The sequence below is a fragment of the Pristiophorus japonicus genome, chromosome 13 (assembly GCF_044704955.1).
Source record: "Pristiophorus japonicus isolate sPriJap1 chromosome 13, sPriJap1.hap1, whole genome shotgun sequence".
Classification (NCBI taxonomy): domain Eukaryota; kingdom Metazoa; phylum Chordata; class Chondrichthyes; family Pristiophoridae; genus Pristiophorus; species Pristiophorus japonicus.
This window is the reverse complement of record NC_091989.1, coordinates 169375195-169393584: the sequence shown is the minus strand read 5'-3', so window position 1 is coordinate 169393584 and position 18390 is coordinate 169375195. Positions and strand designations below refer to the sequence as shown.

General features: G+C 42.3%; 1 protein-coding gene across 3 annotated transcripts in view; it reads right to left on the bottom strand.

Moving 5' to 3' along the window:
• LOC139278967 (rifampicin phosphotransferase-like) overlaps positions 1-18390 on the bottom strand; it is a 178810-nt gene that overhangs the window by 141589 nt on the left and 18831 nt on the right. For all 3 annotated transcript variants that reach the window (XM_070898258.1, XM_070898256.1, XM_070898257.1), the window contains exons 2-3: positions 5614-5748; positions 889-1013 (exon numbers count right to left, since the gene is read on the bottom strand). In XM_070898258.1, coding sequence (XP_070754359.1) covers positions 889-1013; positions 5614-5727 — 239 coding nt within the window. In that variant the 5' untranslated portion in view covers positions 5728-5748. The remainder of the gene's footprint in view (positions 1-888; positions 1014-5613; positions 5749-18390) is intronic.

Genomic DNA, 18390 nt, shown 5'->3' with positions numbered 1-18390 from the left:
TGTTTACTTTGAAAAGAAAGAGAGGAGACTTTAAATTGAGCTATTTGTTTGTGAAACAGAATGACAGAAAGCTCAACCAGATTAATTGCTCACTACAGTGAATGGTTTCAATATTAAAAATGAGGGAATTGAGTATCCCTGATTATAACGGCTCAACCATCGGTGGTCATGCCTTCAGCTGCCTGGGCCCTAAGTTTTGGATCTCCCTCCCTAAAGAGAGGTAGAGAGGCAGAACTCCCTCCCTAATCTGTTCCGCCTCTCTACCTCTCTTTCCTCCTTTAAGACGCTCCTTAAAACCTACCTCTTTGACCAAGCTTTTAGTCATCTGCTGTAATTTCTTCTTACGTGACTTGGTATGAAATTTTGTTTTTATCTTATAACACTGCTGGGATGTTTTACTATGTTAAAGGCACTATATAAATACAAATTGTTGTTGTTGTTGTTGAATTAAGGGTCAGAAGACAAGTCAGGTGGAATATTTTACACAAATTAAAATAGACTTGTGAACTAAGCCAGGAAAAGTTGGATTTGAAAGGCTATTAAATGCGTACCTGCCATTGAAATCAGAAAAAGATGTGTTTGGTCTGACACTATAAAAACTCCTGTGGTTAGATTATCTGTGCCTAAATTCTTGACATGCACTCTCCTCACGCAAAGCTCTGTAACAGGAGCACTACTTTGTAATAATGTAATCATTTGAGAATATAGGGTATGTATCTTTCTCAAGCATGATAACTATGTTTCACCATACACAATTGCAATGAACTAGATGTTAGGGGGCGTTGTTTACTGCTGTTGAAGGAAGGAGCAATTGCGTTAATGATATAAGTAATATCACACCCTGATATGAAATGCCAAGTCTTCATCAGTTACATTTTTATTACTGACCTCAAAAGTCCACTAAAGAAAATCCGCCATCGCTGATGTGGTTCGAGACATTCCAGTTTTAGACCACCTCCACTCCAGGAGTTCTTATTGTCCACAGACGTGATTGTATCAGGATGGATGGGATGCTGAAAGAAGCAGTTTTGCCAGAATATTGACGAGAATACTTAAGCTAACTGCTGGTACATAGGAAAGTGGTTCACTTACATTCCAAAATGGTTGTAGTCCACACTTTATAAAAGTGGATACCATGAAACATAAAACGTATAGGTGCATTATGTTATTTAGACATCATTTATATAGAAGACATACTCCTGGGGTGCTAGGTGAGTGAGTAACGACCCTTCCATTAACTCCACGATCCTTAGATAGTGGACCCTGCACAGCGTACAGTAGTGGGGGAGAGGAGTGCTGTGAGTGTTGCAATTAGTGAGGCTGTGCATGGTGCAGCGGTGTTGAGAAAGTATTTTAACTGTGTTCATATCTTGACAACTCTAATCAAACGATTGAATATTTTCCTGCATTGCATCCAAATCTTTGTAGCACCGCTCTGGGCATCGTTGGCATGAGCAGTCTCCTGCCACTGCCTCCTCATAAGATGCCTTCAGAGTTTCCTGTCCCCTGGGGGAAGAGGGATGCCTTTCCTCTGTCCGCTACCTATAACAATTCCTCCACTTCCACTTGGATAGTTGACCCTTAGTTATGGAGTGTAAACAATGAACACACTTACTAGAGTTGACAAGAATGACCCAGAAATGACTACATGAGTGAATTAGAAAACAGGTGTTTCAAGGACAAAATCTTTGCACAATATACCTTTATGTTGTGTAAAACTTACAGCACAGAAACAGGCCCAACAGGTCTGTGCTCATGTTTATGCTCCACACGAGCCTCCTCCCACACCTCTTCATCTAACCCCATCAGCATATGCTTTTTATTCTTTTCTCCCTCAAGTGTTTAACTAGCTTTCCCTTAAATGTAACTACGCTAGTAGCCTCAACTATTCTTTGTGGTAGCAAATTTCACATACTAATCTGATGTCTCCTTGAAAACTCCAAAACGTTTGTATTTTTTTTCTCCCTGTTGTCTATTTAGCTGGATTTCTGAACGCATATGGAAAACACACAGGAACGTGCAATGTCTTCCTGACACCCTTCACCTTTCTTTCTTCAGATGGACTACACTTTAAAAAAAAATTTTGAGAATCTCCTCATTTTCTGCAAACAAGCAGATTGGAGCAGTCTAGCCTGGTGGTTAACATAAGAACATAAGAACATAAGTATTGGAACAGGAGTAGGCCATACAGCTCCTCGAATCTGCTCCGCCTTTCAATAAGATCATGGCTGATCTGATCATGGACTCAGCTCCACTTCCCTGCCCGCTCCCCATAACCCCTTAGCATTTAAGAAACTGTCTATTCTGTCTTAAATGTATTCAATGTCCCAGCTTCCACAGCTCTCTGACGCAGCGAATTCCTCAGATTCACAACCCTCTGAGAGAAGAAATTTCTCCTCATCTCGGTTCTAAATGGGCAGCCCCTTATTCTAAGATCATGCCCTCTAGTTCTAGTCTCCCCCACCAATGGAAACATCCTCTCTGCATCCACCTTGTCAAGCCCCCTCATAATCTTATACGTTTCGATAAGATCACCTCTCATTCTTCTGAATTTCAATGAGTAGAGGCCTAACCTAGTCAATCTTTCCTCATAAGTCAACCTAGTGAACCTTCTCTGAACTGCCTCCAAAGCAAGCACACCCCTTCGTAAATATGGAAACCAAAAGTGCACACAGGCCTCACCAATACCCTGTACAGCTGTAACAAGACTTCCCTGCTTTTATACTCATCCCCTTTGCAATAAAAGCCAAGATTCCATTGGCCTTCCTGATCACTTGCTGTACCTGCATACTATCCTTCTGTGTTTCATGCAAAAGGTTCCGCTGCACTGTAGCACTTTGCAATCTTTCTCCATTTAAATAATAACTTGCTCATTGATTTTTTTCCTGCCAAAGTGCATGACCTCACACTTTTCAACATTATACTCCATCTGCCAAATTTTTGCCCACTCACTTAATCTGTCTATGTCATTTTGCAACTTTTTTATGTCCTCCTCACACATTGCTTTTCCTCCCATATTTGTATTGTCAGCAAACTTGGCTATGTTACACTTAGTCCCTTTTCTAATTCGTTAATACAGATTGTAAATAGTTGGAGTCCCAGTACAGATCCCTGCGGCACCCCACTTGTTGCTGATTGCCAACGAGAATGAACCATTTATCCCAACTCTCTGTTTTCTGTTTGTTAGCCAATCTTCTATCCATGCTAATATATTCCCCCAACCCCGTGAACTTTTATCTTGTGCAGTAACCTTTTGTGTGGCACCTTGTCAAATGCCTTCTGGAAGTCCAAATACACTACATCCGCTGGTTCTCCTTTATCCACCCTGTTCGTTACATCCTCAAAGAATTCAAGAAAATTTGTCAAACATGACTTCTCCTTCACAAATCCATGCAGACTCTGCCTGACCAAATTTTGCTTTTCCAAATGTCCTGTTACTGCTTCTTTAATAATGGACTCCAACATTTTCTCAACCACAGATGTTAGGTTAATTGGTCGATAGTTTCCTGCTTTTTGTCTGCCTCCTTTTTTGAATAGGGACATTACATTTGCAGTTTTCCAATCTGCTGGAACCTCCCCAGAATCCAGGGAATTTTGGTAAATTACAACCAATGCATCCACAATCCCTGCCGCTACTTCTCTTAAGACCCTAGGATGCAAACCATCATGTCCAGGGGATTTATCTGCTCGTTATCTTACTGAGTACCACCTCCTTGGTGATTGTGATTGTGTTAAGTTCCTCCCACACTATAGCCCCTTGACTATCCACTGTTGGAATACTGTTAGTGTCCTCTACCATAAAGACTGTTACAAAATACTTGTTCAGAGTTTCTGCCATCTCCATGTTCCCCATTATTAATTTCCCGGTCTCGTCCGCTAAGGGACCAACATTTACTTTAATCACTCTTTTTCTTTTTATATACCAATAGAAACTCTTGCTATCTGTTTTTATATTTTGTGCTAGTTTACTTTCACATTCTGTCTTCCCTTTCTTAATCATTTATTTAGTCATTCTTTGCTGGCTTTTAAAAGCTTCCCAATCTTCTGTCCTCCCACTAGTTGTCAAACTGTGAGGCAACGCACTCTGGTAAGGCGTGAGGTTGAGGGACAGCAAGTAGTGAGAAAAGGAGGGCAGCAAAGTAACATTAATTTGGATCTGAGCCCGAGCATTCTCGACCATCCATGCAGTATTGTGATTGATGTCCCCAGAACTTATCAGAGTTTCTTCATTTCCAGCAAGTTTCTCCTGTTTCATTGACCTGGCCTTTCCTGTCACATCACAATAGCAACAAAAATCAGATTAAATGCTTTCTGTTTGCAAATACCCCAAGAAAATTGCATTTTAAAACCCAGTGCAAACGTTTAGAATATAAGCAGTAAGCGAAGGAAAGCAAGTTTGGGCAAGACCCAATGTTGTTGTGGATTTTGCAGTTGCTTTCTGTCATGGGCCTGAAACTAATTGGTGTATAAATATTGTGAGGGGTCCAATCATAACAATTCCTGGATATAATCCGACCATGCTTAAAACCTTGAATTAATCCTAAACATTGACATGAGTCATATCCAGTGGGAAAACAATAGGAAATTCCTTGCTTAATTTTCGTAATTTAGAGCTCAGTTAAAGGCTGGATGAGCATCCTCCCCCACTTTCACTTGCACTGGAATCAGTGACAGATCTAATGTGCCAGAAAGTTGCTAATGGGTTGTTGGTCAGAAGTATCAAATGTATAAACTCCAGCTTTTAAACTTTCTCAAACTGAAAAGGTCACTGTGACCAATAACAGTTTCTTTTCAACTTCTCGAGCAAAATACCATCCAGCACCAGAGTTCAGTACAAATTGCAAACTCCTTTGTTTTTCCTCTGCCTCCCTATTGTTTGCCACATTATGTTTAGATAGGCCGAACCATACAGTTTTGCAAACTCTTCAAGGTGTGCATTAGATGGTTTTTTTTTACAAAAATTGTCTGACCCTGAATTTGTCCTCATCCAATGTTCTCACATTGCAATCAACAGCAATGATTTTGTTTCCCCTCCTGCCTAACTCACAAGTACTGACACCTTTGCAATGCCTACTCTGGCAGAGATCAGCTAAACCAATACAGATTGAATTTGATCTTAGAACCTTCTGGTCTATGCAGCTCCACTGCATGCTGGTTTTAGCAATTGAGCCATCAATGTAGTTTCTGCAGCCCTGTTCTTCATGAGATATTTATTTAACTCTTGTAATGTATGCACCTGTGAGTATGCTCACAGATTTGTAGAGCTGTTGCTTTGTGAGTGGCTTAGCCAGTCGCGTGATGTTCACAAGATTCAATAAAACCAGTCAGTTGGGTCTAGGTTATCCACAATGAGGTATGCAGATGTGAGCCTAGTTGATGAACCATTAATACGTAATGTAATTGTTAAAGTTTTGTTAGTAAACCAACTAGTTCTTAATAGCAATGTGTTGCTATGAATTCTTAAGCAAAGAACCCATGAAGCAAATACATTACAACTTTTTTTCAAGAAAAACAGCAGTTTTAACTGTTGTTGTGGAGAGAACAACATTCTAGAAAAAATATCAAGCTATATTTTTCAACAGTTGCGCATGTCCTAGAACCATCATGACTTACCTCGAAACATCCAACTCCTTCAACGCGAAGCAACACCCACATTTCACACAAGCCATTTGGCTTCCGGCAAACACGAACAACAAAGAAGGTTTTATCCACCTCGGTGAATCCCATAAAATAAACTGAGTCGATAGCCTGCAAAAATGAAGCAGATAGGATTTAATCAGTTATCCTGTTAATACTACAAAATAAGAACCTCATCAAAACACAATAAAGCCTGCGTACAGTGAAATGCTCTCAGATGCTAATGTGTAACAGCTTAGATACAGACAATGTTGTAAATTTTAGTATTGTAAGATATGTAATATTTTTTTAAATGGTGTTCTAATGGGATCTCTGATAAAAGACAATAACATGCTTGATATAGATTGGCCTGTTCTGATAGAAATGGTTCTACAAAATGACCTGACTGCCCAATGGGGGCCGTCCATTTAAAACGGAGATACGGAGGAATTTCTTCTCTCAGAAGGTTTTAAATCTATTGAATTCTCTGCCCCAGAGAGCTGTGGAGGCTGGGTCATTGAATATATTTAAGGTGGAAATGGACAGATTTTTGAACGATAAGGGAGTAAAGGGTTATGGGGAGCGGGCGGGGGAGTTGAGGCCAAGATCAGATCAGCCATGATCTTATTAAATGGCGGAGCAGGCTCGAGGGGCCAAATGGCCTACTCCTGCTCCTATTTCTTATGTTCTTATGTAACGTCGACGCACTTCAACGCCCCCTCCCCTTCACTTAAAGAGGAGGGCCACTGTGCACTCTGCAAGGCCTCTGATGGGCTCCACTGGACCACCAGGGCAGCAGCCCAGCATTCAAAATGGAGTTGAGGCCAAGATCAGATCAACCATAATCTTATTGAATGGCACAGCAAGCTCGAGGGGACCAAATGGCCTACTCCTGCTGCTATTTCTTATCTTCTTATATTCAGAAATCCTTTGGTTTATACTGCACACAGATTTGGAGACACTGAATCAAAACTTTGTGCTTCTGGTCGCTGACCTCCCCTGACCTTCTCAAGGGCCATTAGGGATGGGCAATAATGTTGGCCATGCCAGCAACGCCCACATCCCAGGAACGAATAAAAAGAAAACATTGAAGTAAAGTTGCAGGTAGAACCTAAAGGCTGCCCCTGATGACGTACACCCTTCACATTTGCTGCTAGCGGCACTCCACCTCTAAAAGGCAAATGAGTCAGAACATCTTGTGAGGAGGCGTTCTGCACCTCCAAGGCGAGCTATTGCATTACAATAATTCTCCAAAGACGGCACTGTAATATAAATGGCACGTAATATTGTGTTTAGGAGATTACAAGACATAGGGAGGAGCTTATCAGCCAACGCAGACTCGATGGGCCGACTGGCCTCCTTCGTGCTGTACTGTTCGATGATTCTGTCAACACTCCCTGAGAGAAAATCAGCAACTCCCAATTGCTGTTGACAGTATTTCATAAGGTCCACATTCTGAGTTTCAAACCAAAATATGTGGTGAGTGCGATCCTAAACTAAGTGTAAACATGTACAATTAAAACATTTACCAGTTTATGAAATAATGCCATGTCAGGTGTAACTAAGTCTAAATCAGGCAAATTGTTAAGTGGTACGTGGTATATTTTCCGCCTCATTTTCAGATACTCACTACCGTCACGCAAGTCTTTGCACCCCAAGCACGCGGTTTGAAAATATTTCTTACTGTATTTACATAACAATGAAATAGTAAAGTACATGTTTGCCAAATGATGTAAGCCATAAGGGACATCAGTGGGATGATGATGTAATGTGCTACAATGAATGCTAAGGAGTGTTCAAGCTGTGATGCTCATGCTTGAAGGCATAGTAGGAACATTTGGCAGTAGCTGCTTTTATTTTGTCCTTTCAGCTTGGATTCCTGTAGCTCAGCATGTATGAGCTGGCCCATAGCATTTATCAAAAGCCCGGTCCCAAAAGCAGCTAATAGAAGGTTAAACCACATGGTTAATATACAAATATACCTGAATAAGGGGATGCACATGAGCTACATTGTAGACTGAATAAATGGATTTGAAAAGGTATATTAAAAATATGCACAGCATTTTATATGTATCAACAAGGCATGAGGTTTCGATCAGTGCAACAGTCAAAGGGCTGGATTTTCCTGTCCTTTGTGCTCCGGGTTTCGCCCCGGAGCTGGGTGAAAGGCGGTGGTGAGGTCTCCAGCGCCCCGCCACGATCCTCCGGTCGGGTTTTGCGGTGGCGCTGAGCAGCACCACCGGGAAGAACTGCGCCAGGTGTGCAACGCCCCTGGTTGCGACACCGGCGCAAACTTTGAGTCTTGCCCGGTCTGTCTGCTCGGAAGTGCGCCCACAATGATTGCCTCGGAAATCAGAGCAGTCCAACAATCCCAGCGGCGGAAATGAAGGTAACGGACTCCAAAAGTAAGTGTGATTGTTTTTTGTGCGATTTGTGTTGCAGTGGCGCGGGCAATGTTTTGTGGGGTTTTTTTTAGGTTCACCCCCCACAGGCTTCTCTAGGAGCACTCCCTGGCTGGCTGTTTAGCTCGGGAGTTTCCCATCCTAGTGCCGAGAGAGGTGTACCACACTTCCCAAGCGCTGCGCCCCCTGACGCAGGGCCCAGATGCCCAAACTTAACAACTAAGACGCAAACTATTCCCGCCCCGCCGCCATTATCGCCCCGAAATCATAAAAGCCTAAAATCTATCCCATAGGGCTTTACTTCAGAAAGGGGTTGGGCGGGACAAAAATGAGGAATGCCAGGTGCCTATAAAGACAGTTGTTCAACAAAGAAAGCTCGTGGGGTGGGGAGAGCTAAAGCCACAGCAAGAATTGAAATATGGAAATGTTTTAATTATTCATATTCCTCAAATACATATGTGATATTTCATTCAATAACCAGAACTGCAGAAGGTTTTGCCTTTTAATTGGCTTCTATTTTTGGAGATTGAGGAAGGGAAGTGTAGCCTGTACAATAATTTAAAAAAAATAAAAAAACATTAACATTTTGCACAGCATGGACTGCTATCCTTCTGCTGCGAGGGCTAAATGCTCCGAGTACAAGAAGCCAGAGGGGAGCTTCATCCATTGGTGTTGCTTATCAGACATTGCCAGCCAGGCACGCCCAGAAGGTGAGGCCACCTAGGATGGTCTTAGAGTGGGGTGAAAGAAGATGATTAGAGTGGAATCAAACAGCAGGCATTACTTGAGCATTTTTGAATTGGTAATGCAGAACTGAAGTCGTTCCTTTAATGAAGTCCAAGGCCAAGCGTGTGCCACGTCAAAGTTCCTATGAGAGAGACAATACTATTGCTACCTGCTGGTGTTACACTGCTAGAGTATTTAAAGTGGGCTCATTAGACTTGCTGGAGGATGATGTACATAAGGAATTTGTGAACTATCCGAAGGTACTAGTTAGAGGGAAAGAGGGAGTCTGGAAAGCCCATAGAACTATTGCTGTTGCAGGATAAGTGGTGCCTGCCTATGTGGCTGTGATGTGCTGTGGAGTTCATCGTCAGAATGTGATTTCCCCCTGGATGATGAATTCCATAACTGCACTATACAGGTTGATCGATGGAACGTAAAGAGAATTAATGTTCGGAGCGAAGAAGATATTGTGTTACACACGATTTGTATAGTTTGGTGGTTACCATTTTGTCTTATGCCAATACAAACAGAAACAAAAACAAGAATGACGAGAAAACAAGAAAGATATTGATGCCTGTTAGGGCTCAAAGCTAAGGTTACCCTCCAGACTGAAGTATTCTGAGTGGTTGCAAATTTTAGCCATAAAGCAATTATGCATACTTAACAAAGGAGCCCGCCTTCAATATTAATAATCTTCCAGTTATCTCGTGGTTTCATTTCCATTCTTATCCTATATGAGTGAATCCCTCCCCTTGTCACTTCGCATTTAAGGGCTCGGCTCTAGTTTATAGGCTAGGCATCAGGAAGTGAAAGGAGCGCCGCCTCATGTGATCCCAGGTTCCCATACGCACAATGGTGCGCTCCTGGACTCCATAGGGGACAACCCTGCACGGAACTCTGTAGCGTTTGAAAGGACGTTCTCGATGGGAGGATCGCACGAGGTTAAAAAAGACTTGGATTTATATAGCGCCTTTCACGACCACCGGACATCTCAAAGCGCTTTACAACCAATGAAGTACTTTTAGAGTGTAGTCACTGTTGTAATGTGGGAAATGCGGCAGCCAATTTGCGCACAAGCAAGCTCCCACAAGATGTGATAGTGACCAGACAATCTGTTTTTTTTGTTATGTTGATCAAGGGATAAATATTGGCCAGGACACCGCGGATAATTCCATTGCTTATCTTTGAAATGTGTCATGGGATCCTTTTCGTCCTCCTGAGAGAGGAGACGGGACCTCGGTTTAACATCTCATTCGAAAGACGGCACCTCCGACAGTGCAGCACTCCTTCAGTACTGCACTGGAGTGTCAGCTTAGATTTTTTTTTTGCTCAAGTTTCTGGAGTGGGACTTAAACCCACAACATTCTGACTCAGAGGCGAGTGTGCTACCCACTGAGCCACAGCCGACACTGACGGAGGTGCAGTTTTGTTTGCAACATCAGCGGTGTATTCTTTAGCCTTGCCGCCGACTGCAAATTCAGGCCCAAGATTGTTGACCAACAAGCAACCGTGGCTCGTTTAGGAATGTTTAAAGTTTCGATAATAATGGACTGTCTCAAAACTGAGAGTTAAAAGGGACCTTAAATTCTGCAGCAAATAAAGGCTGCAGAGCATTGTGGCAGAAATTTCTTTATTAGATATGTTAAACAAGAACAGATTTAGGAAGAGAAAGAATTTGAAAAGCCTCAGCAAATATTACAGGTTGGATTAAAGATGTAAAGACGTGTGGTATGGATTTATTTTGACTGTTATTTACATTATACCACTGTTCAAATGCACAGAGAATTTATTTGGAAAAAGCTGAAAGCAGCTTTGGAGAATTACAAAGTTACAGTTTGAACATTTTCACAACAATTTTTTTGACTTCGAAGCACAGCTGAAATTGCTCTTGTGGTGGCTGACTCCACCTCCTACCTCAAGGGTTATTTTTTCCTCAGTGAAGGAGTAATTAACCCCTTACTTCTATGTGTCACATTACATTTGAAGAATTTAAAGACATGCTGTATTTGCTTTGTTTAAGCCTCAGCTTAAAGTGATACGACTGAGAAAGTAATTGTTCTTTCAAGGTGGGGGGATCAAGATGATCGTTAGTGATAATAAGGAATTGAGTGTAATATCTCCAAGTTTGCAGATAACTCTAAGCTGGGTGGCAGTGTGAGCTGTGAGGAGGATGCTAAGAGGCTGCAGGGTGACTTGGGCAGGTTAGGTGAGTGGGCAAATGCATGGCAGATGCAGTATAATGTGGATAAATGTGAGGTTATCCAGTTTGGTGGCAAAAACACGAAGGCAGAATATTATCTGAATGGCGGCAGATTTGGAAAAGGGGAGGTGCAACGAGACCTGGATGCCATGGTTCATCAGTCATTGAAAGTTGGCATGCAGGTACAGCAGGCAGTGAAGAAGGCAAGTGGTATGTTGGCCTTCATAGCTAGGGGATTTGAGTATAGGAGCAGTGAGGTCTTACTGCAGTTGTACAGGGCCTTGATAAGGCCTCACCTGGAATATTGTGTTCAGTTTTGGTCTCCTAATCTGAGGAAGGACATTCTTGCTATTGAAGGAGTGCAGCGAAGGTTCACCAGACTGAATCCCGGGATGGCAGGACTGACATATGAGGAGAGACTGGATCGACTGGGCCTGTATTCACTGGAGTTTAGAAGGATGAGAGGGGATCTCATAGAAACATATAAAATTCTGACGGGACTGGACAGGTTAGATGCAGGAAGAATGTTCCCGATGTTAGGGAAGTCCAGAACCAGGGGACACAATCTAAGGATGAGGGGTAAGCCATTTAGGACCGAGATGAGGAGAAACTTCTTCACTCAGAGTTGTTAACCTGTGGAATTCTCTACTGCAGAGAGTTGTTGATGCCATTTTGTTGGATATATTCAAGAGGGAGTTAGATATGGTGTTGTAGAGAGTAGAAATATATATAGACTTAGGCATTAGGCACCTGCTGGATATTTAAAACTCACATAAGCTTAAATGGACACACACATAAAATGGCTGCCCAGGCATGATGGGAAACCAGGTAGTCAAGCTGTGAACTGTTGAACGTTCACTGACCGAGCAATAACCCTGTGAGGCCCACTGTAGGAATGCCTGGGAAGACAGAGATAAGAAGGAAACCATCTCCTGTGAACAAGGCCATGAAACCAATTATTTCAGGAAGAAAGATAAGAGGGAAACCATTTGCTGTAAACAAGGCTATATACCAATTATTTCTCCAAGAAGAAAGAACTAGTGAGAGAACCTATATCAATCAGCCCAAGCTGACAAAAGACGAACACATGGTTCCTGAGACATAAGGGGAATTCTATTGGGTTAAAATAACCTATATGTAATCTATAATCATTGTGATTGGCTTGTGTCCAGCCGTGATGGGCTGTGTAACTGTAGTAAACTGTTTTGTAACTGTTGTGAAACATATAAAGGTACATGTAACTCTTTGTTCTGTGAAGAGAAACCTGGATACGGTCCTGAGTTTTTCCTTCCCGCTGAGCGTAATAAAAGCTGCTTCAGCATTGGAACCGACCCTGAGTGTTGAGTGATTCTTCTAAGAAAACACTAACGCTAACAATGGCGTAGTCGACGGGATTTCCCGGAGTCGCTGGACGCCCTTGGAAAAAACCCGGGTGAGTATAAAAAAACTATTTTTAAGTATAAAGGGTGCGGAAGGTGGAAGCTGGTTGATCGACATGAGGAGACGGTCTAATATCTCAAACGCCTAGCCTGAGCCTGAATTAAGAGGACTTTTGTCCCACGTGACGGCCAGGAACCAAGTAGGCGTAGGGAACACACTTAGACCGTGGGATCGTGATACCGAGAGACATCTTCCGGACCCAGTAGTGTAATTTGAAATACCCCGGGATAGAACCAAGCAGTGTACAGCGGCTAACGGAATCCAAACCTGTGAACAGGGTCGGACCAACGGGCTGAGCGGTGGTAGGTAGTCGTTAAGGATATGTAGAGCACTGCGGGAATTGCTTAAACGCGTTTTTAAGAATTGTATAAGTTTGTGCAACAGCAGAACTTGTGACCTGACAGTAGCCAAGAGACAGTTTACTACAAGTCGCGCTAGAAAGAAAGCGGACCTCTGAGAGTAGATTCCTAACGGTAGTAGTCCTACCCAGGAATGGCCATGAAAACAAGTAAACTCGAGTGGGGACCAGAAGGGTCGCTTACCCGCCACCTGGCGGAAAAACAAAAGAAGCTAATTGAAAAAATGATTAAAGCACGGTGGAATCCTCAGGAATTAGTTATGTGAGGAATTATTTAGATAAAACTACAAATTCCCTGAAAGGTCATGGATCCAAAAATAGAGCCGGCCAAAACAAGAAGAGAGACTGTTGTAAATGTCTGATCGTTGAGTGAGAAGTGTCTGTGTGATTTTTGACTGCAGAATGAATTTATTATGTTTTCATGTTCCGAAAGCCTGGTTGGAAGAGGAATGCAAGTGTCTGTTTATTTTAGAAACAGAGTGAAAGTCTTTTTTTAAACCCTTTGTAATGTTGTCCTGTATGTGGGAAGTTTTAAGACATTTAAGTTAGAAACGCAGGTGTGGATTTATTCGGATGATAAGTTACGGAGCTAGGAAAATAAACAAATAAAGAATAGGTTTGTTGAGCAAAATATTTATTTGACATGCTCACTTACTTGCCGAAAGAAAACATGCAATGATTGATTGGGTTGAAAGACATAAATTTAGTCTCGGAATGAGATAAAGAATGCTTTAAAAAAAAAAAGAGCTTCTAAAAAAAAAAAAAGTTTTAAATAAAGATTGAAATTACAACGTTTGAATTGGGATTTTGAGATATTCAGAGAAGGCACAGGAAATACTGAGGTGGATTTAAAAAAAAGAGAAAGATTAAATTAAATCTGATCAGGTCAAACTCCTGGGCAAGTGGCGAGCTATCTGCGAAGGTGTAAAAGGAACTTTTGGAAAATGTTAAAAAAAAACAGCAAGCTTTAGTAACGACTTTGAAACTGGAGCATTTTGAGATAACGAAAAAGCACTCAAACTCTCAAAGATGGACTTCATTCCAGTTATGGAGAAAAAGAAAAAGATAAAGACGCCACTTTGAAAGTAAACAAATGATTTTAAATTAACAACTTTATGGAGTTACGAACCCTCCGTGTAAAATACAAAACCTAATTTGAAGAAAGGAAAAAAAAAGATGTAACGGACTAAATGGAAAAAGACATAACTTACTAAATACTAGTTGATGTTTGCTGTGAAAAAGATATTGGTTTAATTAGAAGAGAAAAAAAAATTGGAATAAGTAAAAAAACACTCTACATGGATTCGAATTTTAAATTATGAAAAAGTTTCAATGCAGTTTGAAAAGATTTCCAAAATGTCCCGAACAGTCTAAACAAGCAGGAGGGTTTTGAAGATAACGAGGAGAAAGAGAGAAATAAAAAAAAAACAGAATTGAATTTCAGTAAACAAAATTGCTATTGTATGTGTGGTCTTGTTTTAAAACAATTAAAAAAAAAAATTCTTTGGCAAGTACTTGAATTAGAAGTTAAGAAAACATTGGAGTTTACTCTAATGATTTATGCTGTTTAACGGATTCCTAATTTCGAAGCCAGTTTTGAAGGCACAAAGACTTTTTTTTTCAGATGATTACGTGAAGTCACGTAATGACATCAGGTCTTCTTACAAACCTGGAAAGGAGTTAACCCTTTCCATTGACAGCCGTTTTATACTGAACATTATTAATTTGGATTTCTTAATAGAAAAAAAAAGACTCACCTAACAGAGGAAACAAAAATAAAAACAGAACTAGCTTATGTAATAATACTTGCCTGATACAATAAAGAAATAGATATTCAATAAAACAAATTGAAGAGTTAAAAGCTAAGATAAACAGGCTGGAAGAGATAACGGGACTAGACGGATAGTGCAGTGCGCAGCCATAGCACCATCACCTCTGGCAATAGAGCCAATGTACCCCACGGTGGGTAGGTGTAGTCCACAAATCCAACCTAACGGTAAAGCAGACAGCGATGTTTGGAGGAATAGCTTTGGCCTTGGTCATAATAGGAGTTTGGGTAATATTTAAGTGGGTAAAGACACAGGCGCACGCCCTACAGATTCAGCTCGAAATGGTTCGATTATAACCTTGTGCTTCTGATTTTGCAGGGTGACAGGGACACTCGTAGAGCAAAAAAACTTAACCCCTGGTGACGACCAGGCCGTCTGTTTAAAATTACAGATAATACTTACCGGAATGGGAATACGAACGGCGCTACTCGTAATATGGATAGCCCTGCGACAGGCACGTACCCTGGGCAACACCGACGGACAGCAGAGCACGCTGGAAATAAACAACTATATGAACTATGGAGTCTTGTTTAATTTAACGGACGGAATGTGCATCCCAGCAGCCAAGGACTGGAGCAAGGACAGGACTTATTTTAATAAGAATCCTAATAAGAATAAGAGTATGTGTACAGTGCTCCACGGGTATAAGGAGCAGATGCATTAAACGGAGGGATGTCAAAGGGCCTGATGAATGTACTTTCGGCATAATTTGCGCGCCTCCGGGACAATCCCAGCAATCAGTCATCCGCAAGAAGGGAATGGGGCTGTGTGGGTATTACGAGGAGGCGGGGGCGGCTGCAATATAATTGTATGTATGTTTCTCACCCCCTCCGACACCGCGCCCCATAAGAATCACTACATTGCCCGAAGAACTGCCTTGTCCCATAACTACTAAGGGACCAGAAAATGGGATTGCAATGTACAACGAAGGGGAATTATTGTATGATAATGTTAAACATGAAATTGTGCCTGTTCTGATCAATATTTCAGGCATCCAGATGCCGGAATATTGTACCGAACAGTCAAGGAAGATGTACAATGTATTAAGTAAAGTCGTAATGCAGCAGGCTGCCGATGCCATGGGTGCCAGTAAGTTCCGGGGACAGGGGTTAGCACCCAGGGTGAAGAGGGAAATAGTAAATGATGTTGCTACCGTTTTCAATACAGGAACCTCCGTAGTGAACTCGATAGACATACAAGGGCTAAATGAGAGGGTAGAACAGCTTAAAAGGGGTGATGAAGGGGTTATTGGAGAGGGTGGAGCAAAACCAGGAAGACCAGGCCAACCTAGGAAAGGAGGGTGCCGAAATCCAGTTGGATGGCATCTCAGTCCTGGAAGCTCACGCTAAAACCATCAATCACCTCATTGATAGAGAACAAGAAGATACAATAAAGCAAAGACAGGGGCAACTCTGTCATGCTTATGGTCTGTGGATGGTGGGACAGATCCGCCACAACCTCGACCAGATCCAACGCGGGGAAGTACCCGATTGGATAGACAGTTCACATTTGGCTCAGTTGGCGAACCAAAGGGGGACACTGGATAATTGTACTCTGAAGGGACTGACCCGAGTATACCCCGCAATTCCAGATTGCCAGATGGGTAGGACTACCGGGATAGGGATAGTCCTGTTGATCCCCATAGCAACGCCGGACTCAGGGCCGTTCCCCTTATACCAACTAGAGAATATCGGAGTAATACGGGAAAATGTCTCCATACGCTACTACCTAACCACCACCTCTGCCGTTCGTCGAAACAACATACTTACTGGGATTTCCCTAGCAGATTGCAAGCAAAGGGGGGAAATCACAGTATGCCCTCACCCGGTGGGCCGAGGGGAACTAGACGAGTGCGGGTTTAACCGAACCAACGGGTGTGTACTAGAAATAGTGCCCGCACACATGCACTTCGCAAGGGCAGGCTACGGAGGGAGGGGAAGATACTGCGTCTCTACTACTGAGCGTTCATACCAGTATAATGACCTGCAGTGCCCTATACCGCAGCCAAACTTTTGCTTTACACCACTACGACCTGTCGCGATCGGGCAATCGCATATCACCCAGGTTAGGCGCCGGAAGTCCAAAGTTATTGAAGTAACTGATCAGCTCCATGATCATTTGCAGGATTATGACGAGCCAGAGCAGGTCCCTATCCCACATCTAACCGAAGTATTACGGGAGTTGAGGCTCAGAGTGGGTCAATCTGTAAAACTCTATCACCAGCTACAAACTAAAATCAAAGAAGATACCGAGGTAGACTTACAAAGTCAGAGTTGGTGGAGAAAGGTCTGGGACTGGGGAATAAATGTGAACATCCACCCATGGATTCGAATTCAATAACATGGGGCGTGATGGCCTGCCAGGTATGCAGGCGCCACAAACGGCGGAAACGGACCAATCACCGTTCCCTGGATATTAAACAAGCCTGTTTGATAAGAGGACGGGAGGAGCTAGCCTTTGTTAATTTGATCTAAGCAACCGGGACTCCTGAAACCGCGTGACTGGCCAGCACGTTGAGGCAAGGAGTACCGGGCAGTGCACAAATATCAGATAAAGGCAGTACGGTCGGTTAAAAGGGGACTAGGACTAGTCCCTTTACCGAAAGGGGGGAATTGTTGTAGAGAGTAGAAATATATATAGACTTAGGCATTAGGCACCTGCTGGATATTTAAAACTCACATAAGCTTAAATGGACACACACATAAAATGGCTGCCCAGGCATGATGGGAAACCAGGTAGTCAAGCTGTGAACTGTTGAACGTTCACTGACCGAGCAATAACCCTGTGAGGCCCACTGTAGGAATGCCTGGGAAGACAGAGATAAGAAGGAAACCATCTCCTGTGAACAAGGCCATGAAACCAATTATTTCAGGAAGAAAGATAAGAGGGAAACCATTTGCTGTAAACAAGGCTATATACCAATTATTTCTCCAAGAAGAAAGAACTAGTGAGAGAACCTATATCAATCAGCCCAAGCTGACAAAAGACGAACACATGGTTCCTGAGACATAAGGGGAATTCTATTGGGTTAAAATAACCTATATGTAATCTATAATCATTGTGATTGGCTTGTGTCCAGCCGTGATGGGCTGTGTAGCTGCAGTAAACTGTTTTGTAACTGTTGTGAAACATATAAAGGTACATGTAACTCTTTGTTCTGTGAAGAGAAACCTGGATACGGTCCTGAGTTTTTCCTTCCCGCTGAGCGTAATAAAAGCTGCTTCAGCATTGGAACCGACCCTGAGTGTTGAGTGATTCTTCTAAGAAAACACTAACGCTAACATATGGCAAAAAGGATCAAGGGGTATGGAGAGAAAGCAGGAAAGGGTTACTGAGGTGAATGATCAGCCATGAATTTATTGAATGGTGGTGCAGGCTCGAAGGTTCGAATGGCCTACTCCTGCACCTATTTTCTATGTTTCTATGTTTCTATGTAAAGCATGATTTATGGACTAGTTCATGAAAGATGTGCACTCAGAACAAATAAAAAGTTAAAACTATGTTGAAGGAAGCAGTTGGTGAGCCCAAGATCTTAAAATACCTTGGAATTTGATGGTAATCAGAGGAACTGTGTTTAAAAGAACTGAAGGTTTTTTGAATTTTAAAGCCATAAAAGGTCACGTAAGAGGGTCTGTGAAACATCTGTTGCCTCAGTGACTAATTTGTTAAAACAAACCAAAGCGACTGAACATTTTCAGGGGTGCCAGCCATTGAATCATAGAATCATAGAAATTTACAGCACAGAAGGAGGCCATTTCGGCCCATCATGTTCGCGCCGGCCGATCAAGAGCTACCCAGTCGAATCCCACTTTCCAGCTC